This window comes from Protomyctophum parallelum, assembly GCF_964188405.1.
Source record: "Protomyctophum parallelum genome assembly, chromosome: 9".
Taxonomy (NCBI): Eukaryota; Metazoa; Chordata; class Actinopteri; order Myctophiformes; family Myctophidae; genus Protomyctophum; species Protomyctophum parallelum.
The window spans coordinates 29,975,343-30,002,165 of NC_139706.1; the positions used below are offsets into that span (position 1 = coordinate 29,975,343).

The 26,823-nt window shown below is 40.4% G+C and overlaps 2 protein-coding genes across 2 annotated transcripts in view; one reads left to right on the top strand and one right to left on the bottom strand.

Moving 5' to 3' along the window:
• Positions 1-889: 889 nt before the first annotated feature.
• hmgn1a (high mobility group nucleosome binding domain 1a) lies at positions 890-4,192 on the bottom strand. The gene is made up of 6 exons (XM_083774099.1): positions 3,963-4,192; positions 2,632-2,652; positions 2,495-2,524; positions 2,356-2,388; positions 2,074-2,241; positions 890-1,968 (listed from the first exon to the last, which is right to left on the bottom strand). The coding sequence occupies exons 1-6, from the start codon at positions 3,981-3,983 to the stop codon at positions 1,864-1,866; spliced, it is 378 nt and encodes a 125-aa protein (XP_083630225.1). The 5' UTR covers positions 3,984-4,192; the 3' UTR covers positions 890-1,863.
• Positions 4,193-4,655: 463 nt separating this feature from the next.
• get1 (guided entry of tail-anchored proteins factor 1) overlaps positions 4,656-26,823 on the top strand; it is a 37,354-nt gene continuing 15,186 nt past the window's right edge. Inside the window, exons 1-8 of the mRNA XM_083773209.1 lie at positions 4,656-4,812; positions 5,396-5,561; positions 6,524-6,591; positions 6,930-7,044; positions 7,462-7,523; positions 22,444-22,551; positions 23,556-23,741; positions 26,373-26,453. Coding sequence (XP_083629335.1) covers positions 4,723-4,812; positions 5,396-5,561; positions 6,524-6,591; positions 6,930-7,044; positions 7,462-7,523; positions 22,444-22,551; positions 23,556-23,741; positions 26,373-26,453 — 876 coding nt within the window. The 5' untranslated portion in view covers positions 4,656-4,722. The remainder of the gene's footprint in view (positions 4,813-5,395; positions 5,562-6,523; positions 6,592-6,929; positions 7,045-7,461; positions 7,524-22,443; positions 22,552-23,555; positions 23,742-26,372; positions 26,454-26,823) is intronic.

The following is a 26,823-nucleotide window of genomic DNA, read 5'->3' on the forward strand; positions in this document are numbered from 1 at the left end:
GAAGAGTGCATAGGCACTGGGCACCTCGCAGTCGCAAACAAATAGATAATACTGTATTATTAATACACACACTTAAAATTATGCACAAATGTGATTATGAGTAGGCTATGCATTTTGTGATGAAGATGATTACATCAGGCCAGGGGTCATGGGTGGGCCTACTACATTACCTGACATGGAGCGAAATGTTTGAATTTTTGGCCATTGAATCGGCTGTCATTTGGTAGGTGAACAAATTTCGTTTAAATCGGACACCGAATTAACATAATGAAATAGGCTATATTATGCGATAATGCGAGTAGTATGGCTGCAACTAACCTCCGCTCCACGGATGGCGATATTCTGTTATCCCGCAAGATTGCTCCCACTTTCTATTCAGCCTCAGAAATACTGTTTACTTCCGCCACAGCAAAGGAAACGGGGGGTGGGGAAGTAGGCTTTCTTCTCCCTCTGCTACAACAAAGACAAAGCGAGCTGCCGTCTTTACATTTATTTTACCATGTAACCCAAGCGAGTCCAAAACTCCAAAACCAAGTACACTGTACACAGCTAATTATTAGACGATCCCCCTTTATCCAGCAACGTTGAGCGCTGTAGATTATGACACGTTATTGACAATGTTCTATCAACCTTGACTGTAGCGATACAAGTTATAAAGCAAAAAGGTACTATGAGGGTGAGACCTATAACTATTGTCTATAAATTGAGTATTAGTTTAAATGTTACACCTGGGTCAATACAAATGTATTCACTGACAACCCTGGACTTTTTCCTCTTTAGTCATGTTCAGCTCATGCCGTTTATATTTGTAATAAAACCTCAAGGAAAGTTCTTAAAATAGCCCTTACCACGGTGTACGTTTACTTTGTAATGAAAAAACAACGAGAAATTGAAATTCCATCCATTTTAATTGGCATTTTATACCAGTCATAACACAGATACAGCTACAAAAAAAAACTGAGAAAACTGTACAATGGTAAATAAATCCTAAGACCACAACAGATGTCCGGCAACTTCTGGCATCATATTCACTTATGAGGTGAAATCACAGTAATTTGATTATCAGCATCCATGGACATGCTACAACCAGCATGATTAACAATGTAATGCATGTTGTTTTTAGCCTGGCCAAAGAACACATACCCATTTAACCATCCTCACAATGTACCGTCACATACTGCATTTGAAATCAATGAAATAATGGAAGAGAAGAAACCCTTAATTCACAGCAGCTATACAAATAGTATTTCAATGTTTTTGCCAAACAGAAAGCAATTCACAAAGCGCAGATGGGCCTGACAAGATTCCAGTACTAGTGAGTGTGATGATTAAATAGGACAGTGAATTCTAGAACAAATTGCATGAAGAATAAATGACATAACATAGAGCACAGCTTTAACAGTCAACAACCGTACTAACCCTCCCCCCCATCATAAACAAATGAGTATTAGAGTGTATAAAACCCCCAAACAATTCAGGATACAGATACAGTCCCTCATAGCCTCTGGAATGTTTCAGGCAACTCTCCCAGCTTAACAACAAATTCCTGATATAGGCATGATTGAATGTCATGCAGATAGCTGCGACCTGCACCCTCCCTCTTTAAAAAAAATGCAACTGAACTAATAATAACCAAAAACTTCCCTTCAAACAATGTGAAGCCATGAGATACAATGCAATCTTTCTCAATTGTATTTTTTATTTTTGTATATTTTTTTTGTATTTTAAAAATGTGTTTCTACAATCATGCCACTAAAAACCTTGCTGATTTTTTCTTAAGAAAATAGTCGATAAAAAATATCCTCTGCATTATACAAGAAAGGAGGTACAGGGAGCACTGGTGAATAGGTCAGGGGGATGCTTCTACTCTGCTGCTTCATCATCATCTTTCTGATCAGCTTCATCTTCCTTTCCATCTACTTCCTCCTCCTCATCCTCCTCTTCCTCCTCTGCTGCTGCAGGAGTCTCCTGGAGAATGGAGAAAGAGTTGAATAAATAGTTCACTAAAATAAAATCTATATACATATTTAGTTATGATGAAACTGAAACTTGAAAATAATTGAGCAACAATACCTCCTCAGCCTCAGCCTCTGCTTCAGCTTCTGGTTCAGATTTTCCATTTTCTGCTGGGGCCTCCTCTTCCTTTTCAACCTCAGGCTCTTCTTCTTTCTTCTCCTCTGGCTTGGCCTTTTCTACGACTTCCTTCGTCTTTTTGGGTGCCTTCACAGGTGTCTTCTGTGGCTAAAACCCCGAAACACACAACCATAAGATACACGATAGGCCTCCATGCAATAGACTGCAAAAAATAATGTGCATGTCTAACACCCCTAGTGGTGAAACTCAACACTGTCTTACCTTTGCCTTGGCCTTGGTCTCTGGCACTGGTTTCTGCACAAATAAAGATCAGATCAGATTAAGTCAAATTACAACCAAAACAATCTCAATAATTTTCCTCAATTTACACAAAAAACAACATGGGCTTTGCTGAACTTACCGCAGATAACCGCTGCGATCTTCTCTTTGGCTAGAAGACAAAACAGAACAAAATGTTCATTTAGTTAATCAACAAAAATCTATTGAAGCAGTATAGCAATGTGCAAACAATATTTTGTGAGCTTAAAAAATACTAACCTCCTCCTCAACTTCATTACTCTGTGGAAGAGACAAGAATAAGTTAGAACAACAAACCCATATTCATGAGTGATCAAAAGTGGGTGTGTAATACTAGAGGGGGATGGGCACACATGCTGTGCCCCCCACACCCCACAAGTTAAAGGAGGAATTATGTAACGTCGATGTGGGGGAGGGGAATCTGTGACATAACCAACAGGGGGGGGAGACGTAGTTATAATTGTTAGCGCCAAATTCGCCCAGTGTAATGTAAGAATTCTAGTAAATAAGTTCTGATATAATGTAAATGTTATTCGAAAGTTACTCTAGCCCTACTGCATGCCCAGGAGGGAAAATGCTGCCCCGCCCCCAGGTGCTTTCTCCATTCACCAACACACGGATATGTGTTCCAGTCAGAGACTTCAAGATAGAAACACAACCAGTCTACGTCAACACATCGACTTTATTCCCGCCATTACTATCCCCACAAGGATAATCGTGTGATATACGTATATCGACGGTTAACTATGCGAAAATACCTTTCTGAGCACCCGTCGCGAGTAAAAACAAAAACGCACAAAACGGCTTCCCGTCTTATCAGTCCCAAGTTCACCCCTATACTTTGTTTAAGGACACGAACGTCGAAATATACCATGGCCAGGGTTTTTCAGGGACACAAAGCCGTCGAAGAACGGTGCCAAATGCTTTAGGAACATGCATCGGCTGCCATGACACTCAAAAGAAAAGACCTCTCCCCCCATAATGGTGTCGCGCTTTAGACTTGACACGGGCCAAAAAGTGGATGTGGCTTCCCGTTATATCGACCGTACTCGTACAAACATGCAAGTTAAAACTAGCTCGTTAAACACGATTAATGTCCATACGCAACCCTATTTCGCACGGCGCCATGCAACGTTACATGGCTTGGTGGTTACACCCCTTTGTCTGATCTCATTGAGAAGCCTAATTAGCCATTTGCGCCAGAGAATCTGATAACGATAAAAAAAAAAAAAAACGACCAGAAACGAACAAAACTCACCACAAAGTGAAGCAACAACCATATAGTATTATGTAATGCAATGCAAACCGGTTCAATGATTAGCGTCCCCTCTGCACTAAGTAAAAAGGCGCCACTTCCATATCAACAGGGTAGACCCTAAACACAACCAACGTGCTACAACACCACACATTCCAACCTAATTATTAAGCTTACATGCATATAAATAATAAAGTACTTGTTATACAAAGTAAACAAGCGCAGTTAAGAAAAACTAAAGGTAAACAATACAACTAAACATGTGAAATTATCAATTGTAACATTATCTTAACAAATTGTGCACATTTCCACTTACTCTGCTGTTCCTTTTCGGCATGGTGTCTTTAGTTTGTGTGTTGGTCGAACGGACAAAGAAAACAACTGGCAGGCAGCAGCTCAAGCTATACAGTGAGACAAACGTGAGAGAGACAGAGAGCTATACTCGGTGTCACCCCGCTCAGTGAGTCTATACCTTGGTGGGAACACACTGTAACTTACGAACATAAATGTTCCATCAGTAGCAGAACTAGCTCAAACCGGATTGGATCCCCCTCTGTATATTGTATTCCTGATCCTAACCAACCTAACGGGCAGGAAGCAGCATGTCCCGCCCCTGATCCCACTGATTGGCTCTGAGCTCTAGGCAACACATTTTTAAACCATAGCAAGCTATATGTGTGGTCGGCTCGGTGTGTCAATCAACCCTACAACAGACCCCCCTTAACACGCATACACTACACTCTCATTTTTCAGAATTTTCACAATCAATCATGGATTTCAGATTTGTTTTTGTTTGGTGATATTCAGTTTAATAACTTCCAAACAACACTAATCCATTTCCACTGCATACGCTGTTCAAAACATGCATTTAACATAAAATGTTTATTTGTTATTATCATACATTTTGCAAGTACCACTTGCATACTTGTGATTATTCCAATAATAATAATATTCTGAATAGATTTCCCAGAAATGTCACTTGTATCCCTCCATTCTGACTAGTTAAAGAGCACCCGGCACACAGGCAGGCAGGCAGTTGCGGGAACAGAAATGTTGACGACTAGTGAAAAGAAAACATGGCGGCTGGTTGCGCTTGGTTTTTGGTGTTGGGCTCTGTCTTTCTATGCAATCTAATGAAAACACTATTACCAACCATATCATCCTTCGTAAGTAGGGGGTTTCTGATTAATTTGTCGTTGAATCAATGAAATGTGCATTCACATTGTAGGTTTTATGAATGCGTGTCAACGTAGTTTGATGTCTCTAAAGCCATGCAAGCAGTCTAGCTGCCTAGCCTATAGCCTTCTAGTAAACACGGGCCAATGGCTACTTGGCCATCCTGGCTAGCTTCAAACAATGTAACCATAGAGGGTGTGGTTTCGTAGAATCGTAAGAACAACATTTTTGTACTGTTTGTGCACTATTCGCCTTGCATGGTTTTTGCTTCTGTTGGCAACATTATTTCCTATATTAACGTATGCTAAGATAGCTAAACAAATAGCTGTATATCGTGAAGCTTTGCACTTTGCAGACCAACAGCATTGACAGTGTCCCCGTGATGAAAACTGCAGCACTGCAGTTTCATGTATGGCTTGTTTGAACACACTTCTGGTCTTCAGTCAACCATTAAAGAACACATGGATATGATTGTACTTACACAAAGATCAGCCTATCAGATAGTTATCAAAGCTGTTGGTCAGTGCTAGGCTGTAGTTCTTTTTATTTACAGGTTACTGTGTTCTTTTCAAGCTGTCCAAGATCTTCCAAAAGGATGCTGAGCAAGAGAGTGAGATGAGGGCTGAGATACAGGAGATGAAGAAGGAACACTCTTCAATAAGCATGATGGATGAGTTTGCTAGATATGCCAGATTAGAGCGCAAAATCAACAAGATGACAGACAAACTGAAGACACATGGTAAGATACCATGCTGGCAAAAATTCAGTCAGTACACACACTTTTATTTTAACCTGAGGTGAAGGCACAAGGTAATACAATGTCCCACTAGAAGTGAATGGTAGGTAAAAACCAGCCCTTGCTGGGGCCCCCTTTTCAAAACTTGTAGCGCTTAGCTGCCAGACATAAATCTGTGCTATTCACACCTTCGATGGATGGCACTGTTAGTGTGTTCTGTGCTTTCGGCCATGGCAGATTAGCATGTTAAAAACAGCAAGTGTGGGAAATGGCAGGTGGGTTTTGGATAACAGGCTGTTTTCATTGGGGGTTGGGGGAGGGGGAAACTGGTGCCTGTTGCCGTCCCTCATACCCAACTACTGCATTGTGCTATACACACAGGAAGTAACCCACCAGAGCTTCATAATTGATGTTAAATGTCATCCAGATAACAGCGCAAAGTTAGTTGTACTATGTCCATGTGTTCATAGTTACTTTTACACCAGAACCAATAATATAATATAAGGCCAAATATGTAGTCAATTTTAAGATGATTCACAGCATGTATATGACCTATATGTACAGCCCCTTATGGCCCCCTATATGGTTCCTCAAGTTTGTGAAAAACCCGCCATTTCTCTGTAGCCACACACTCACTTGCTCCTCCCAAACAGCTGTCTCTCACTTTCTCCTACTGTGTCCATCAAGGGTGAATATGCACAGTCTGGAATGAAAAGCATTTTACTGTATGCAATATGTGACATGCATGGGCATAATGGGTATTTGTCTGTTGGAGCTCCTCCCTTGCTATATACCATACAAAGAGTGTACTATAGTCTGATGCTTGTCAAGTGATCTTATGGTTATGACTGAGGAACATATAAATGGGGAATTCACTGTATAAATGTCATGTGTGTAATTCATATTCAAAGTATTAAAAACACAAAGTCACCATAACAATTAATTGAATGTATTGCTTTTTCCAGTTCAGTCAAGAACAGCACAACAATCTAAAATGAAATGGGTGGTGAATATAGTCTTTCATATACTGCAGGTAAGTGGAAAACAGTTGGTAGGCTATTTCATTGTAAACCACATGACATACACAAATAAAGCTGGTTCAGTTTAATTTGTTATCTGAATGTTTCCTGTTTATGCTTGAAGCATTATAACATGTTCAGCTCATATTAGAGTACACCGTTTCAATGATAACTAATTAACTATATATGTGAGCATCTACCTACTGTATGTTTCTTCCCCATTCCTTGCTCTGTGCACGTGCAGTATATTATACAATGTATAATATACTGCACATGCACAGGGATTATTACTGTATAATATACACAGGAAAGTTGTCACTCTGAAAAAGAGTCCTGTTCTTCTTATTGTCAGGCTGCTGTGATGATTTCACTTATCTGGAAGTATTATGCTGACCCGGTGACGGTGGTGCCCAGTAGATGGATAGCGCCAGTGGAACGACTTGTGGCTTTCCCAACAGGAATAGCAGGTGGGCCTGACACAACGTTTTCATGCCGAGCCGGCCTAAAATGTATGATAATCAGTAGGGCCGGTTGGGCCTTGGGCTCCTGAAAACAAAAAATATGTTTTTTATAATAATGAAAATAATCATTCTGTTCTGTCTACTTGTGTTTTCATCTACTATGAAGATGGTGCTGACTGGCATAGAGTTCTCAAATTCTGCCCAAACCGACCCTACCTGACCCAAAGAGTTTTTGAGAACTCTAGACCAGTGTAGACACTGAACAGAAATTAAATGACAGATTGCATTTATTCTATCAATATGGAATTGTCATTGTACAGATTCAAACGGAAATGGTTGCAGATTATATAGTGTCTTTCTCCTACATATCAAGCAACTCATTTACTTCAGTCTAACTAAGTCACCTTTCTTTTTTTATTTTAGGTGGAGTGGGAATCACATGCTGGTTAGTGGTGTGCAACAAAGTAGTTACACTTGGTCTGCATGCATTCAGCTAGGTGTCCCAATGCAATGGTTATCATTTTATTCAATAGCATTCCATTCCCAGAAGAAATATTTGCAGTACAGTATGATGCTTCATTGAAATAAAAAACAAAAACATAGCTTAAACTTTGTCACGCCCAAGTTTACAGATGTAAAAGAGTGACATTATTTTCCCAGAAATTGTAGTTGCATAAATATTTACAAGCGAGACAAAAACAAAACAATATCAAATGTAGACATAAGGTGTGTTCTCAAAATGTAAATAAAGGAGTTCCTCAGGTTCTTGGACAAGAGGCATCATGTGGTGGAATGTAATATATTCACACTGTTATAAATATCTGGTACATATGTTTTTATTTACTGGTCTGGTACACACTTGTTTTTTTAATGTGGTATGATAGTACATGATCTCTGTGGCTTATGCACAAATGGCCATATTATCTGAACTTCACTGTTTTGTGATAATTGCATATTTCTTTTGCATATTTTTGTTGTATGTGTTGATTTGAAATTTGATTTTTAAATGATTGTGTACGTAAATAATAAAGAGAATCACTCAATCATTGGGAAAAAACACTATTGTACATTGTTAAATATTATTTATATAAATAATAATTAAATGTTACATCTAGTGTTTCAGGCAGCTGATTAGGCTGGCTACATTCATATGGCTATAACTTACAAGCCAATTCTGTTTGTTTGCCCTCAGGCTTATCTGTCTAACCCTCAATTTCAAACCGCTTGTTCATCAGGTTTGCTGTTTAGATAAAACACTGCTATGTGTAACGATCCCCCCCCCCCCCGGCAAACATTTTATCAATTCTCATCAACACTGTGTTGTGCTCTCTTGCACATACAGTATTTCACAGAGTTGGCACTTTGCGTATATGGCAATGCACATGTCATCTCCATCACCTCCATCTTGTTGTGGTTTGTCATCTACAAAATCCTCTGGATCTGGATATTCAGTAGCAAATAACTCCAAATGTTGCGTTCAAAAGTGAGACGATGCAGTCTACCACTCGTCAATGGAAGCCAGCGTCATGACGTTGCAAAGACACAATGATGTATGTACAGTAGCTGCTCCAAATCGACAATGCATTGTTTCATCTGCCTGTGTGAACGCACCATAACTGTCATTGACCTAAAATGAGAAGAGATAATCTGGAAAGAATCTATGAAGTCTTTGAGTTAAGGAAATTCATCCATTTAAACGATCTTGGTTGTATCTTTTATCTTGTTAAATTAAAGATGACACGCAGCCAGAGGCCACTAAAGTGAAAACTAATTTGATCATGCACATCATGGAAGTATAATACAAATAAAATTGGATTTTTCAGTTATGTCTGTACCTTTTTGTTCTGTTTGGAAATCTGCAGAAGTAAAATTTGTGTCCCCTTACTAAACAAAAAGTAGGCCTACATGTACTGTAAAACAAATAGGAGTGGGGTGTCATTGTCTTAACCATTCGATGAATTATGAGCATAATGGCCACTGTGTGAATATGTTCATTTGTTGTCCCCGTGCCTGAGAGATATGCCACATCAAACCCCAACCTCTACCCATCCTACTCCAATGTGTCTAATTTGCTGAAAATGCGCCTCCATGGTCCCTTAATAAATTATGTGGCTTCACGGTGCATCCTCTTGGTTTTCCTTGTCAGCTCAGCAGTGACCTTCAGCCTGCCTTTGAATCACATCTCTGTCCAAAAGGTTGTGCACTGGTTGAGTAGCCTCTGGTAGTCAGGCTCTTGCATCGGACTGACTTGTAACCTTGTTGCTGTGCTTAGGACTACTGGATGCAAGAGAGAGGAGCCAGTCAAAAGTGTGAAATAAGTATTAACATCCACTATTTGGAAGAACAAAAAAAAAAATTGACAATAGATGATAGTGAGGCTGGCCTTTTTAAAACAAAGTACATCTTGTGTAGCCTACAGCAGGTATAAGGCTTGCTTCAGACAATGCAGTAAAGTAATGTAAGTCCATGGCTGAAGCTGATCCTGTGTTTAGAGAAAGTGTGGGATCAATGTCAAACAATTTATCCAAAATAGATTTAGGAAGTTTTCATATTCAGACAATGCAGTAATGTCCATGGCTGAAGTTTTCCAAAACTGATCAAGATGAATGTCAACCAGTGAATTCATTTGTCAAAAATAGATATTTTAGATATAATTCATATTTCATCTGCATTAAGAATGGGTAGAAGTTATCATCAAACAGGTGTTAAGGAGATTATTGTGTTAATAGATTCATTGGAAAATGTACAGTCAATGTAGCTATAGAAATACACACTTGTATTGTCTCTAGCCTACCCACTTTACCCAGAGAGAATATTGTCCCAAAATGAAGCTTTCATTTCTGGAGTACGTGTAAGGGCTGGTGTCAACGCAAATCATGTATGTAACTGTAACCCAGCAGCAGTGATCTTGAATAGATTGTGAAAGACAATAAGGGCAAAGAACATAATGTGCCAAAGATCCCGCCAAGGCATTTTTGTGAGTCTTGGAAGTGCTGCAGTGCCATCCTGTGGCAATGCTGGGTCTGTCTCCGTTTGTTTTCAGTGGTGGCCTTTCACAGCTGCTGCTGTAGCCCACACACCTGGCTTCTTAGCTCCTTGATGCAGTCACAGCAGTCCAGTGCCTGTGCACAAACTGGGGGTTTGATTGATGGAACAGCAGGGCTTTGTGGCTTGTTGCGTAGTAGGGTTTTGTCTGCCTGACACTTGGTATGGTTCCTAGTCAGACAGGGTAAAAAATATTAACGTATGCATATGTGTGAAGGGTTTAAAAATATGATGCCGAGGATGGGACATTGTGCATTTGTTTTTTTAACTGTATATAATGTGTTTTTGTTGTTTGTTCTGTATTTATGGACATTTCCTGATGTTTCTTCGAAGATTTTGTTTTGTATTTGTGCTGCCATGGGGTTGTGGGGGGGGGGGGGGGGGGGGGGGATATATGTGAAGAATTGCTTTGAAATTACTATGTTGTTGTAAAAGTAAAATAAAATAAAATGAGTGTGCAGTGTGCAGGAGAAATACACAGATTCATCCTTAGGATTAAGTTTTATCCCAGCTCATGGCCAAGTGCTACATAGCTTAATACATTGTATTGTTTTATTTACAAAAAACACTGGCACACTGCTAAAATAAAATGGGAAGAAGGTATTTGACTAGGGTGAAATTAAGTTATTCTCGTCATCTCATGAATACATTATTCTTAGGTTTACAATAACTAGTTTTGTCTTTTATTTGCTTGTCTTTGATCCTGTTTTTTCTTAAAACGCGTCCGTTTCTCCAGATAGACTGCTGTGTGTTCATTATACATAAAAAGTGAATAAGAAACTATACTCAAGAGAGTGAGGATATTCATTTTTTCAGGTTCCAGAGGCGTTCCAAGGCCAGTTTGACCTGGGGTTTCCTCCCAGTGGGACATGCATCAAGGACCTCCCTAGGGAGACAATCGAGAGGCATATTAACCAAACCTAACCGAGAGACTCTCGTGTGACTGAACTTCTCATCCTATATCTAAGGGAGATGTCAGCCATCTCATTTTGGACGCTCGTATCCGCAACCTTATTCTTTTGGTCATGACCCACACTTCATAACCACAGGTGAGAGTAGGAACGAAGATTGCTCAGTAGACAGAGAGCTTTGCCTTCAGGATCAACTCTCTTTTCGTCACAACAGTGTGGTACAGTGACTGCAATACCGCCCCTGCCACTCAGATTCTCTCGCTAATGTCCTCCTCCGTCCTCCCCTCACGCATGAACAAGACCCAGAGATACTTAAACTCCTTCACCTAGAGTAATGTCTCATTCCCTACTTGGACTGCACAATCCATCGGTTTCCTGCTGAGAACCATGGCCTCAGATTATTTTGGAGATGCTGATCCTCATACCCGCTCGGAGCCATGGATGAATTCGGACATACTGACTGCAATGAAAACCAGAGACAACAAATGCTCTGAACTTCTTAAATGCAAGTCCATGCTAGCCAAGCGCTTCAACAGTGATCTCCAAACTAAACTGTACATCCTAAAAACCCAATGTAACAAGCTAAGAAACGGTGTTATTGCCATGACCAAATCAGCAAAAAGTAACTTTATCAATGATAAAGCCGAGGAAATTAAAAGCAATCCTCGGGAGCTTTGGAAGCTACTAAACAACCAACTAGGCTGTGGTCAGAAACTAAAAACCAGGTTTACTAACATAAACATCAAATCGAATAACACCCTCATCACTGACAAGCTTGATGTAGCCAACCACTTGAACATCTTCTTTACAAACATTGCAACAATGCTGGTTAACAAACTGCCCTCCCACTCTGGGCGTTTTGGTGTAGAGCACATCAAAGCCTTCTACAAAAACCTAGGTGTTTGTAAAGATGATTTTAAAATGGCAATGGTAACAACTGAGGAGGTACTTAAAAAACTGAGTGCCCTCCAACCCCACAAGGCCACTGGCCATGACAATATTCCCTCCAAATTTCTCAGAGACTCAGCCATTTCCATTGCTCCCGTCATCACCCACATAGTAAACCTCTCCATCAAACAGGGACAGGTCCCCCAAGATTTTAAACTGGCCAAAGTAACCCCCCTGTACAAAAAAGGGAGTAAATTAGAACCCGGCAACTACCGCCCTATTTCTATTCTAAGCTCCATCTCGAAAGTGATGGAAAAAATAGTCTATGAACAGGTTGAAAAGTATCTTGCCACTAATAAATTGCTGTACGAGTTCCAATCTGGGTTCAGAACATCCCACTCCACTGACACATGCCTCCTCTATTTGAGCGACCACATCAAACACGAGGTGGACGCTGGAAAATACTGCGGCATGGTCATGCTGGACCTCCAAAAGGCTTTTGACACCGTGAACCACTCCATACTGGTTAACAAGCTTAAAGCTATTGGTTTTGATAGCACATCAGTGAGCTGGATGCAATCCTACCTGGAGGGGAGAGAACAGATGGTGGAGGTGAACGGAACACTGTCCCCTCCCCTCCCAGTGAGCTGTGGCCTTTACTGTTCCTAATATATGTTAACGACATAACTTCAGCTTGTGACTGCAACTTGTTCCTGTTCGCAGATGACTCAGCACTGCTGGTCTCGGACAGGAACAAACTGCAGGTTGAAAAGACCCTCAGCTCTGAACTCGGTAGAATCTGCACCTGGCTCGCTGATAACAAACTATACAGTACTTACACCTGGGAAAAACTGAATCCATCCTCTTCGGATCAAATAGTAATCTCAGCAAGGCAGATGGCTTCTTGGTTAGAGTGGGTGACAATATTATCACACGAAAAGATCAAATTACCTACCTAGGTTCCATCCTGGAGGCCAATCTTTCCGGTGATAAAATGGCCACCAACGTAATCAAAAAAGTCAATCAAAGAACAAGATTCCTTTACAGGATCTCCTCACTGGTCAGCAAAAACACCTTGAAGACCTTAACAGGAGCCCTCGTACAAGGTTTCTTTGACTATGCATCCACCTCTTGGTACCACAGCACCTCAAAGGCCCTTAAAACAAGGCTCCAGACCTCCCAAAACAAACTGGTCAGGCTCCTACTTGGCCTCACCCCCCGAACCCACCTCACCCCTGCCCACTTTGACAGGCTTGGATGGCTTAGGGTCGACGACAGAGTACAGCATCTTGCAATGGGTCTGGTCCACAAGATTCGATACACCAACAAGATACCCATGTACTTGTCTAAATACTTCCTTAATGTAAACGAAGTCCACACCCACAACACCAGAGGGAGTGCAACAAACCATGTACAACCCAGATTTGGCACAAACAAGGGACTAAATTATTTTCGCTCCTATGCCACCAAAATGTGGAACGCCCTACCAACAGGCATTAAGACATGTGAATCCCTTGACTCCTTCAAAACCGCTCTCAAAGGGCACCTACGGATGGCTGCAATTCGAAACTGGCATCTGTAAAATCTGAATCCCCCCCCCCCACCCCCATTTCCCCTCACTGTATAATGTATCTTTTCCCTTTTTTGCTTCCTATATGATGAATTCCTGTTCTGTTCTTTAGCTACATAGAAATGTCTATTTGTATGTCTCTAAATGTTTGTATGTCGCTAAATGTTTTGATGAATTGAACAATGTGGACCCTGTTGTAAACAAGTGTAATGCTTAATTGGGTCGTCCACTCACAGTTAACAGTCTTTGTATTGAGTTTGTGCTTAAAATGTACTGTAAATTCTACAAACTGTTAATAAATATTTCAATCAATCAATCAATCAATCATACCAGCCGCCATACACTTGACTGCGAACTGGTCCAGTGAGAGCTGAAGGTCTTGGCCCGATGGTGCTATCAGGACCACATCTGCAAAAAGCAGTGAAGCAACCCTTAGCTCACCGAGCCATGTACCCTCTCCGCCACGACTTCAAACAGGGGTTTATATGTGACTATACCTCTGTATTTCAAAAATACACTACTGGAATTTTCTTGGGCTCTGAAATGTAGTTTTGTACAACTTTTATCATTGAAATGTAAATATGTAATCCGTAGGCCTAGTGTATGAAATATAAAATTGTTGCAACAAAAAAGTTCTATGAGAAATTTGTACCCAATTAATAGCTAATAATTTAAATTAATTTAAGTCATTTTACTATTGGCCACATGGTTAATCAGCCTTTGGCCACAGCTGATAAATACCTCTCTTCACATTTGGCAACATTTGAGAATTGGAGATGTTTATCTTGTGTTTGATAGGTACATTGACTTTAGCACCAAGTGTTCTACGTGGTGGCTAGGGTGTTCGAACTGTCCTACAATTCTCCACTACCTGCTCAGAACCAAGTTCTCAACATCCCAGAGAATAATTAGCAACTTATTAAAATAGAAGCTCTTGTAACTGAAGCCACAATTCCTGGAGTAGGCTATACCAGAGCAAACTTGTTATTGGCCAGGACCATTTACCCCAACTGAGATATCCGTATTCAGCAGGTGACATCATTATATCCAGGATCTAAAGACCATACATGAGGAGGCAGATGAAATAGTTGTTGGCTATCTATGCAGCAACTGAGGAGGGAAAGCGTGTTTTAGTTGTTGCAGATTACACTGATGCTGCTGTATCACTACTACAGCCAATCAATCACTGTCCCCATCACATTAATTCTGACCAGCCAAGAAAGAGCCCTCATTGACATAGGAGCTGCTACAGTAAAGAAAAACTTGGAGAACTATGCCTTGGACTATTACCAGCTCATGCTGTGACTGGATGTGACCAAGTTACAATGCACCATGGAATAGGCAAGGGGAAAATGTGGAAAACTGTTCAATGTGCCAAGTGCAGCCTAGGTTTGCTTTGGGATATAACAGCAGACGTATTCCAAGCAACAAAATGTGTTTGTGCTTGCTATGTATTGATGATGTCGCAAATAATTATACATTATTGAAATTGAAAACTATTATTTCAACTTGGGAGAGTCCATTTGGATGTGTATTGTCGGGCTTTGGAGACCGAACTAGGCATATGAATTAATTTGGAGCGTATTCTGCACTCTGCAGGCACACGCTGTTGTCTCTTGCTGCTGCTGGCTGTACAGGCTGCTAGTAGCGCTGGCCCGTCCCCACAGTGCAGCGGACCAGCGGTGGTACACAGAATCGACACGAATCAATCTACATTGATTATGTGCATGGTTTAATGACTGTGTTAATGATTGGCTGTGCTGCTCTGTTTCAGCCGTGGTTGGTTTGAAGTTATATCGAGTGACGCGCGAACATTGCAAATGTGTCAAATAACTAGTATGCTCGTTGCTCTGCACTGTCTGTCTGCAGTCTGCTTTGCTGGCAGGGATATTTGCCCCTCCCCTTCCCATTGGCTAGACTAGGCAACATTGCCGTTGCTTGTCGTCCCATTGGCTAGAAGCAGCCAATCATGTCACCACGTCAGTATGACTAGCTGATGATGATGTCGTATACATAATTAGCAGTACAGGTCTAGTCTGTGTAAGCACACAACGTTTGACCTCCTGGGCAACACTGACCCCTAATGGTGTTTTCGCAAAACATGTTCAAGAGGCTGGTGTTTTTTTCCCCAGCATTTTTGTTAGGCTACAGACTACAGCCACAGGCTGCATTTTCCCAGTGCAAGTTGTGCAACAGTACAACTTTAATATGTAATGTGATTATTATGCACCGAGCAATTTGTTAGGGAAGCTGGAAGTACCTTCACTAAAAACGCCGGGACAACGCTCCACACGTCCCAAAGTCTTCTCCCTTCTGGCTCCAAAACTATGGAATGCACTTCCCATCACAATCAGAACTGCAGCCTCACTCCCAATCTTCCGCCGTAGTCTGAAAACCCACCTTTTCAGACTCCATCATGGCCCGTAGCACTCGCCCTAGCCCCTTAAAGGCTCATTCATAGGGCCGATTCATACTCCTATTTTACCGCTGTTAGGGCGCTGTAGTGCCGAAACTATTTCGGCTCGTCAGAAATTTTCAGTAGCACCGAAGAGCCGACTTTAGGACGGTACCTGCCCCCCCGAACCTCAAATGACGTCACATTGTAGGCTCAACAGAGCCGAACCGACTTTTATTCGGCTCTAAAATAGGAGTATGAATCTGGAGTTTGGATTTTCGGTGGTGAGGTGACCACCGGAGCTGAAATAACGTTGAGTGGTGGTGAGTAAAAACAGAGAGAGGGGCTGGTTTGCTCTTCACCGCGGCTCGTGACGTCATATTGTAGTTCGGTCACCTCACCACCGAAAATTCAGACTATGTAGCTGATGACCCTGCAGCTGGTATTTAGATACTGGCTGAAGTGGGCCTGACGGAAGCGGCCTGTGGCTTCCAAAGCACCAGGTATGCGGTCAGGTGAAAGCCTGGCTCAGGGAGGAGGACGTCCCTGCCATGCAGAGCATGTGAGCAAGGGGCAAGGCCAGGATGGCTCTCAGCTGAAACACTACAGCTGGCGCTTAGGCACCGTCGGAGATGCATCAGGCAGAAATGCCCTGCAGGTACCAACATCTGCCTGTCATGTAAATTAGCCTTTAGATAGCAACAGACTTAAGGCTCATACATAAGGCCTATTCATAGTCTGGATTTTCGGTGGTGAGGTGACCACCGCTCCGGTGGTGAGCTGACCACTGTAGCTGAAATAACGTTGAGCGGTGGTGAGTAAAAACAGAGAGAAGGGCTGGAGCGGTGGCGGTGGTTTGCTCTTCACCGCAGCTCGTGACGTCATGTTGTAGTTCGGTGGTCACCTCACCACCGAAAGTCCAGACTATGTATGAGCCTATAGTGAGGGTGAGTTTCTTCTAGCCTCCTGTGAAATCTAAACTGAAAGCAGTCTGAGACTGAGCCATTTAGCATAAAAACAAAAAACTATAGACATCTTGCGTGTCTATAGTGGCCGAGTAATCCTTGTACTTTACATGCAAATGCAATCTGTGTATTAAAAAAAATCACACCCGTGTGAAGTGAGGGGCGCTAATATATTAAAGTCTAACTCATGTTAATTGCTAGCCCTGAAACATGACTGCCATGATGATTATCATGACAGTCATGAAGTAACTGCACCCTGTTTTTGGCGCTCGCTACATTTACAACGTTTCCGTATATATAAACATTCGGAATTCAAATATAAAGTACTCACAATTTGTCCCACGGGTGTTAGTTAGTTGCAGCCAGTGGCGGCCGGTGACATTTGTCCTAGGGAGGGCGCTATAACAAAATCAAGAAAACATGCACTAGGTATCATAGATTAAATATCTACTGAGGGAGCCTGTCTAAGGTTTATTAAATATATCTACTAAGGGAGCCTGTCTAAGGTTTATTAAATATATCTACTAAGGGAGCCTGTCTAAGGTTTATTAAATATATCTACTAAGGGAGCCTGTCTAAGATTTATTAAATATATCAAAATGTAACAAAAGGTTCATATAGGGTTAAAGAAACAAACCTGAGACAGAACGACCAGTGCCATAAAAAAGTGCAATGGCTCAAAGCCACATGACCTTGCTACAGTGGCTTTAACATTAGCAAAAAAATTAACAAAAAGTCCTTATAAAAGAACCCTCAAAGCCATGACTCTGCCATTAATTTTTACTTTTTGTACATACATTTGTGATGATTACATCAGGTTTGTCTGGACCCAGCTCTTTAATTCATATTTTTTCTCTCAAATGGTGTTTTCTGCAGTGATTTCACAGAGTTTTATTTTTCCTCTTATTGTTCCATTATGCAAGTGAATTAAACTATTATTATCTTGACTTTACATGGCTCCATTCATCTGTCTCATCCCTCGTTTTTCTAGCGTATGTTGTTGTGGCTGTGGGTTGAACCCTATGTCACACTGTGCTGTAATGTTTATGCTGCCCCCAAGTGCTTAGTGGTGTGAATAACATGTCATGGATCGCACATTTTTCGCGACCAAGTGGCTGCCTATAGTTTGTATTGAAGACATGTGGACCGCAATGCATTACTCTTCAATGCAGAAAGTCAAGGGCTACAGATGAACGCGCACCAACATGTGACACTCAGTAACCAATCAGGAACGTTACACAACGTAAACAACATTTCACATTTAATGGAGGCATAATACTAACGTGGCAGCATAATACAACTTTTAATCACTGCCTTTGGTTAGTGGCTACTTATATTATATAATATTTAAGTTTCTGGATTGCTAATTTTAAATAAATTACAGGCTGTAGATTTCGTTTCTCAGTCATTCTTATTCACGTTTTATTCAGGGGGTGGGCATGGTGGTGCGGCGCACCAGCGCCCCCTATGGACGCACCGCCACTGGTTGCAGCACCAGCGATTAGAATTGCTGCATCCCGCGTTGTTTAATAAAAAGCATTTTTGTCCGAGTGCCCCGGCTACTTTTTTCAAACGGGGTTCGTTTGGGAAATCCACAGTTGCACAACGGGAGCGCACTCGCCTATTAGTCTGTATTGGCAGGGCGGTCAGCGTACCTATATCGAACACACCGAGTGCCACCCTCCTCCCGACCGATAGGGGCGCGTAGTTGAAAGCCAATGGCAAAATAACAGCTCGGATAAAAATGCTTTTTATTAATTGATTGATTGATTGATTCTTTATTGCAGACTCTGGGGAATCCATATCACAGTACAGTACAACAACACAATAGATAAAAAGAATAATAAAACGTAGAAAGAAATATAAAATAAAAAGAGTTAAATCATATTCAGTTTCGAACATGTACGGTGTACAGGGGTGTACAGAAGGATTTAAAAAGTGAGGTCTTCATTGGTACTGAGCACATGCTAAATTTTCTACACAGCATGTTTCCTTGCAGTGGGCCAGTGGCGTGCACAGATAGACACTAGGGGGTGCTAGAGCATGTGCTCTTAAAAAAAAAAAAAAAAAACGTTTTTTTGTTTTTCTTAATTGTAAAAACGCTTCTACTATATTATTTAGGCCCCCACAATCTAAAGCTATGTTTCTATGTCAGTGGTTCTTCGATTAAAAAAAAATAGCAGACCTACAAGCTCGTAGCGCGCCACTCGGTGGCGCGCTATGAGCTTGTAGATCTGCTATTTTTCAATAGCTAAAGCACCAAATTGGGTTCCCGCCCCAAAATGCGCTGCACAATAAGGGGCCCTTTTTTCACTTGAGCACCTGCCCCTCTAAATGTCTGTGCACGCGGCAGCACGCCACTGTTTCCTTGTGCATACAGCATCCGACGCTGTCTAAATATATCCTTGTCATCAGAGAGGTCATCCGAGATGATGTGGCCCAAATATTTAATCTCACTGCAGACACTAAGGATAGAGCCAGAGAGATAAAAGTCAGGAAAGGTTAAATGTCTGTCTTCCCTGCTACGGACAATCATAATCTTGCTCTTAAACAACGCGGGATGCAGAAATTCTAATCGCTGGAGCTGCAACTAAATAACACCCGTGGGACAAATTGTGAGTACTTTATATATACTTGCGCAAGCAGAGCGCGCAAGTAATGTTTTCGCCCGGTCTCTGCTGTCCCGCCATTCGATGTTTATGCAGAAAAACATCAAATCTGTGCCTGTTTTGCTGGGACCAAATGACCACAAATGACCATATTTCTTACGTCATCATTTAGATCAGTAAAAATAAAATAGCAAATTGTGCCTGATCTGCTGGGACCAGAGTACGTGGTGTGTATATGTATGACTAGCTCTTAATGATGACGTAAGAAATATGGTAATTTGTGGTCATTTGGTCCCAGCAAACCAGGCACAGATTTGCTGTTTTCTTGCATAAACATCAAATGGCGGGACAGCTGTCACGGTTTTTGGCGCAAAGTAACCACAGTATACCGCTAATCAACTTACAACTACACACTTTATACAGTATAGAGTATATATGTATACGTATATAGTATATGCCTATATACTATATATATACTATATATATTTCTTACGTCATCATTTAGAGCTAGTCATACGTATACTATATACATAATCAGTAAAAAATAAAATAGCAAATTGTGCCTGATCTACTGGGACCAGAGTACGTGGTGTGTATATGTATGACTACAGTAGCTCTTAATGATGACGTAAGAAATATGGTCATTTGTGGTCGTTTGGTCCCAGCAAACCAGGCACAGATTTGCTGTTTTCTTGCATAAACATCAAATGGCGGGACAGCTGTCACGGTTTTTGACGCAAAGTAACCACAGTATACCGCTAATCAACTTACAACTACACACTCTATATAGTATATATGTATACGTATATAGTATATGCCTATATACTATATATATACTATATATAGTATATGCCTATATAGTAGGGGAGGATGGGGGAAGATGAACCGTCGGGTAAGTTGAACCACCCCCTGTATCTTTAAAACTACACACATGAGTTGTCATGTGACCTCAAAATCAGGACACACCCACCATTTCAACCTGACTGTGAAGATGAGAGACACATGGACAAAGTGGAAAGTACATTTATACACAAAAAAGTGTTTTTTGCTGGTCAAAGTAAAAAAATAAACTTTTCTGGAATAATCATTTTTATATTAAAGCAAAAGCACCCAGGTCTAAACTTATATATCATGCATGTTGGTGATATACCAATGTATAAAACCCATTTGAATCATTTAGCTAAACATTATCCTGGAGCATTAAGCTAGCCATGTTTTGTCAAAAAGTGGCCATGGGGCAAGTTGAACCAATTCCTTGGGGTAAATTGAGCCAATTTTCTTAATGTGAATCACCATTCATATTTTTGTATTAAGTATTAGCTACTCAAATTATACTGAATGACCTTTAATTTGGATGTTTGCAAATGTTTGCAAATTTGCTATATTGTATTAACAATATTGCAAATATTCTGAATGACAAACTTTATTTAATTGTCTTTATATTGTTTAAATAATAAATAAACAGATAAATAAGACTATTTGCAAAAGGGAAAACTGTTATTAAATTATTTTCAATACGTGAATACATTATCTGTTCAAGTTTAAGCTCTTTACATTAAAATATCATGTGGTTAAATTTTGGATCAACTTACCCCTTACCTGGGGCAAATTGAGCCACTTTTTTTTTTTTTTTGAAAAGGTCATATTTTCATGGCCCTTTGTCATAGCTGCTTACTCATGATTTCAATTGATAGAGGACATCCTGAAATATGTGTAGATCATTAGATTTGACTGCCATCTCATTTTGCCTTGCTTCCAGGACAACTTAAGTAAAAAGTGGTTCATCTTCCCCCATCCTCCCCTATATGCCTGCTTTGCTGGGACCAAACGACCACAAATGACCATATCTCTTACGTCATCATTTAGAGCTAGTCATACGTATACTATATACATAATCAGTAAAAATAAAATAGCAAGTTGTGCCTGATCTGCTGGGACCAGAGTACGTGGTGTGTATGTATATGTATGACTAGCTCTTCACCCAAACTTATATAGATGGAAACTTTAATCATACTTAATAATACTAGGTGTTTATATGCATAAAGTAGGTAGGTAGCAAATAGTTACATCTAAAAATTATACATTTCAAACGTTCCTTCACAGAGATACTGAGATTTGACAGTTTACAGCGGTCGAAAGGACTTGCGCGCTCTGCTTGCGCACTAGTTGGCCATTTATGGCCTACTAGTGTGCAACAAGCAAGTATGCACTCGACAGAGTGTAGTTCTAGTTCTATTTGTTAATGGCATTTAATGTTTGTGTTAGGGACAAGATTGTAAATTTTCCCTTCATTGTCAATGGCGTTTTTAAAACAAACATTTAACTAAAAACAAACATTAAACCTGTACACACGGCTCTTGGGAATTAAGTCTGTTTTGTTTATTTTCAACAATGGAACCATATGGGTAATGCAGTTTGGACTGGAGTCAGTGGTAGGCATGGCAGCCAGTAGCCTAGCCCTAACCTTAATTAAATGAAATCGGATCTACCAGGAAAAATAGACTATCGTAATTAAATTAGTCTAGAATTGCAATAATGTGAACAAACAAAGCCAGTTTTGAGTATAACAATATTTAATTGGCGGCCTACTGTGTTTTTGTTTTAGTCTTAAATAAGTCTGCTGATTGATTGATTGCTTGATTGAAGAATGTATTAACAGTTTTGGAGAATTACAGTACATTTCAAGCGCAACTCAATAAGGCTGTTAACTGTGGACGACACCATAAAGCATTACACTTGTTTACAATAGGGTCCATCATGTTCATTATCATCATAACATTTAGAGACGTACGGTATGCTGACCGAAGTGATCACGAGTGTCTATTTCGGTCCATATATGCACTTTGCATGTAACTGTGCAAACTAACTTCTTCGTTCAAGAGCCGACGGACAGCTGAAGTTGCCAATCACTCGGGTGGGTAAAAGCCAGCCCACCAATCCTACGGTGATGGAGTCTGGAGACAAAAATAACTCAGTGGTGTGTGATCACAGTGCTATGCCCTGGGTCGCGCTCTAATATTAGAGGAGACTTGCCTGCTCCTTTAAGAACCTACTTGTTACATTCTCCAGAATATATTGTAACAAAATGGTTATCAAAGTGTTTCTCGCGTCTTCTTCGGGATCTACTGCGGTAAGGATCCACCCCGTGCGATTTGCATCGATTATTTTGCAAAGTAAACTTTGCGCTTACATTTGGCTTTCCCTGAAGAGATAAGAGAGTTTTTTAAATAAGTTTAAGACTACTTTAATGTATAATTGATTATGAAGTCTCTATGGTTACACTTTAGTTGTCTTATTTATAGCGATATTTGCGTCTGAGTAGCTAACCAAACCAAACCAAAATAGTTAGGCTATTTCTCACCATGTTGCTTGGATCACATTCCAAACCTAAACAGCAATCTCTTGAAAGAGATCCACTATTCACTGGCAGTCTTCTAGAACTTCTTTGTGCTGTCTGCTGACTAAAATAGTTGCTTAGTTGCAGCCTTGTGTTTAAACTAAATATTTGTATCCGTTTGATACAGCGCAATTCATATTTTCTATTACATATACACACAGTGACATGATATCTAGACACTTTAGAAAGTTTAACATCTTGCACACGTTGGCTCCATCTTAAAGATCTTCAATAAGATAATGATAACGTTTGACAGTCTGTTTAGAACGTTGCATTAACACTGCCAACGTATTGCTGTTGCTTGTTGATTCCAGCTGGTGCAGTACTATAAATATACACGCTCAAGGTACTGGAAGGTACTTTGGAAGCCTTGACCAGATGGCATGAAGTATTAAGGACATTAGGCCTATTGATTTATTATTACTACCCTTATTATTATTATTATTACCATTATTATTATTATTATTATTATTATTACTACTATCTTTTTAGAACCACGTGAAACCCAGCATCCATATTCTGGGGGAAACTTTCACCAGAAATCGCAGATCTAAAAGCTCACGGTGTCGATGTGTAAGCTTATAGCTTATATCTAGCTATTTTGGGACGAATAGATTGTTGTAGTCAAAAAAGTGGTCCAAGTACAAAGCCAACTCGGTTACTCGGGTACAGTTTACTAAGTCTAGACGGTTGAAGTGAAGTGGATAAAGACTACTTTTGATTTATCCAACTTCCAGATCAAGAAGAAGCAGCAGGATGTGGTGGGGTACCTAGAAGCTCTCAAAGTGGACTACTCTCCACTTGACATTGCATGCAGTGAGCAGAACCGTATGTGGATGAGGGAGAACGTCCCTGTGGAGAATATGCCCACCAACGGCATCCCTCTACCCCCTCAGATCTTTAACGAAGAGGGCTACTGTGGGGTAAGCTTAAGCAAACAGTTGAATTCTAAGTGAAAATCAGAATAAACCAGACCTGGGTCACACTGGTTCTCAATGTCGGGTAATGGGTGTGGGGAACGCCAGTGGTTCAAATGGACATTTGTATGGGTCTGCAACTCAGAAAGTGTCCAAATTGAATCAAATTGGACCCTTTATGGGTCCTTTCTGAGTTAGCACTGACTGAGGCCTCACTCACACCTTCACATCTAGCATACAACATTGTTGGATGCTAGATGTAAACAAAGGGTAAGTGTCATGGCCGCCCCAATGCATTTCCAATGGAAGTCACATGGTTTGACGCAACATTTTTGTTGTATGGCTTTCGGCTGTGTTTCGACTGGCCCCCCTCCCCCTCATACAACAAAAATGTTGTGTCAAACCATGTGACTTCCATTGGAAATGCATTGGGGCGGCCATGACACTTATGCAAGCTTGCATCAGTAAACAAGTCTCATGCATCATATACATAAATCTGTTGTGACCGTGTGAGTCAGGTCTTACAGTGTACATTGGTGTTCCAGTATAGATAATTCAGTGAGTGATCCTCAACATTTTTAATTTCAAGGATATGCATTATCCATAGACCAGACCCCCACTTGATATGCTTTGTTGTTGTTGTTGTTTGTTTGTTTTATTTCTTTTAAATCTCTGGGTCGTAATGAAGGCTCCATGTGTCCACTGGATCCAACATTAAGAAACAGTAAAATAGCATTTACAAATACTGCTATAACCCACTTTCTCCATATGTGTTTGGACAGCAGTTTTTTATGCTTCAACTGCTCATCATGCACCTGCAGCTAAAGCAGTATCAATAGATTATCACATCATGTGAGACATTCTACAGGTCTGAACTGTCGTCCAAGCTCCGTCCCTGAAAAGTATTAATCCAGGCCTGGTAATCATTGTTATAGTATAGAGTAGAGTAGAGTAGAGTAGACTAGTGTTACTGTTTGTTAACAGGGGTTTCCCTGAAAATAAATGCTATCAGGTACACTGTACAGGCGTACACTATAAAACACTATAAAACTGAAGCTGATAAATGGGATGCTCAATCCTGATTGGATGAAATTGGCAAACCACCAGAAAATGTATTTTCTGTTCATTAAAGAGCTGGAGAGACGGGGAATACCCTGTTTCTGAACAAATCTCTATGATTACTATCAGAATATAGAACTATCACTTATGCACTACCCTTTTAAAGGGTAAGGGCACTTATGGTAGAAGGTTGTGTTGAAGGTTGGGTTGTGTAGTTACCTTGCCAAGACAAGAAAAAAAAAATTGCTCCAGTGATTAGAAATTGATAATTCAAAATATGCTTTAATGACTTACATTGTATGCTGAAACAGCTCTCAAAGTCACTCTTTTAGTACAAGTACAAACACAAACAAAGTTTATTCAGACAATATAGACTTATAGAGCATCACCAAAACGTATACTATTTTATTGTTTTTATAAAAATGTTAACTTCCTGTTTATTTTACTATTTGAAGATCTGGATCCGGGTCCACGGTTTTCTTCCTAAATAAAAATGGCTAAATCAACAGGAAGTTAAAGGACCACTTTTCAACCTATCTTCATATAATGGGTCCTCACTAATAATCATGATAAAATGGCATGATAAAATCATGATAAAATGGCACACTCTTTTTCCTACTCAGTCTGTGTCTCATAGGAGGGCTGTGGGCAGTTCAGAAACCCGTCCACCAGTGACATGTGACATCATCAATGGGGAATCCAAGCTAATAGAAACTGCAGGCTTTCTAGTCCTGAAAAGGTGCAATATACGATAATGGAAGCCATCGTTAGCCTTGTTAAAAACATATCTGCCTAACGATGATGCCCTCCTATGAGACAGACTGAGTAGAAAGAAATTGTGCCATTTTATCATGATTATTAGTGAGGACCTATTATATGAAGATAGGTTGAAAAGTGGTGAAGTGGTCCTTTAACATTTTTATAAAACAAATAAAACGGTATGAGTTTTGGTGATGCTCCTCTATATTGTCTGAATCAACTTTGTGTTTGTTTACGTACTAAAAGATTGACTTTGAGAGCTGTTTCAGCATACAATGCAAGTTAATGTGGAGCATATTTTGAATGATCAATTTCTAATCACGGGAGCAACTTATGTTTTTGATTTCTTGTCCACATTTGGAGTTACATCATGGTAACTACACAACCCAAACCTCTACAAAAGTGGTCTTACTTTAAAGCTACAATCTGTAAGTTTTATGTCTTCTCGGTTCAAACCCTTTCTCTTGCCTGGGAGCCCAACATCTACCGCTAATCTATCCTCACTTGGCCAGTGGAGACATGAGCCTATGCATTTCAGGCAGGGCTACCAGTCAACCAGTCAAAATGCTACCCGGCAGCTGCCAGCAGGCTCTATGATTCACTTGGAAATGTATCAAGACCACCTCCAACCACTGCAGAACAGATTCTAGTTATATTGCATTGACACATTCCATTGTACCGGTTGGTTAAAAAAGAAATGGATATAATGCACTTATAAAAGCTTTCAAGTGCTTTTCCTCCAGGTCTGCTCTAAAATAAGTATTTTGGTAAAAGCAGACACGCATAATTATTAATTTGGATTTATTAATTTTGATGCAGGATTATGAGAACTTCTTTGATGCCAAGGAGGACAACAATGTGTATGAATTTCTGGGCCTTATACCTCCTCCTGGATACAAGGTTGGTTCTCTCTTTCGACTGTTCCATTATTCACCCAAGACTGTAAGTAGCTCTGTGAAGTCTGTCTAGTTAGGATTGTGATAGAACTGTAGTTTGCTCTACCAAACAGTGCAGCTAATGTTTTATCCTCCAGGTCATGTTACGCGTAATTAAGCTGAGTCAATTCCGATATGGCTGACTGAACCCAATTCATCATATTCCTGCACAGGAAGCTAGGTTTAAGCATGAATGTACAGTAATTGTCCCTAATGTCAGTGGTGGAAAGTAACATTTACTCTACTTAAGTACAATTTTGAGGAATATGTCAGTTTTTCAGCACTTTATTATATATTTCTACTTCACAAGAGCTCTTTTGGAGATTAAAATGATT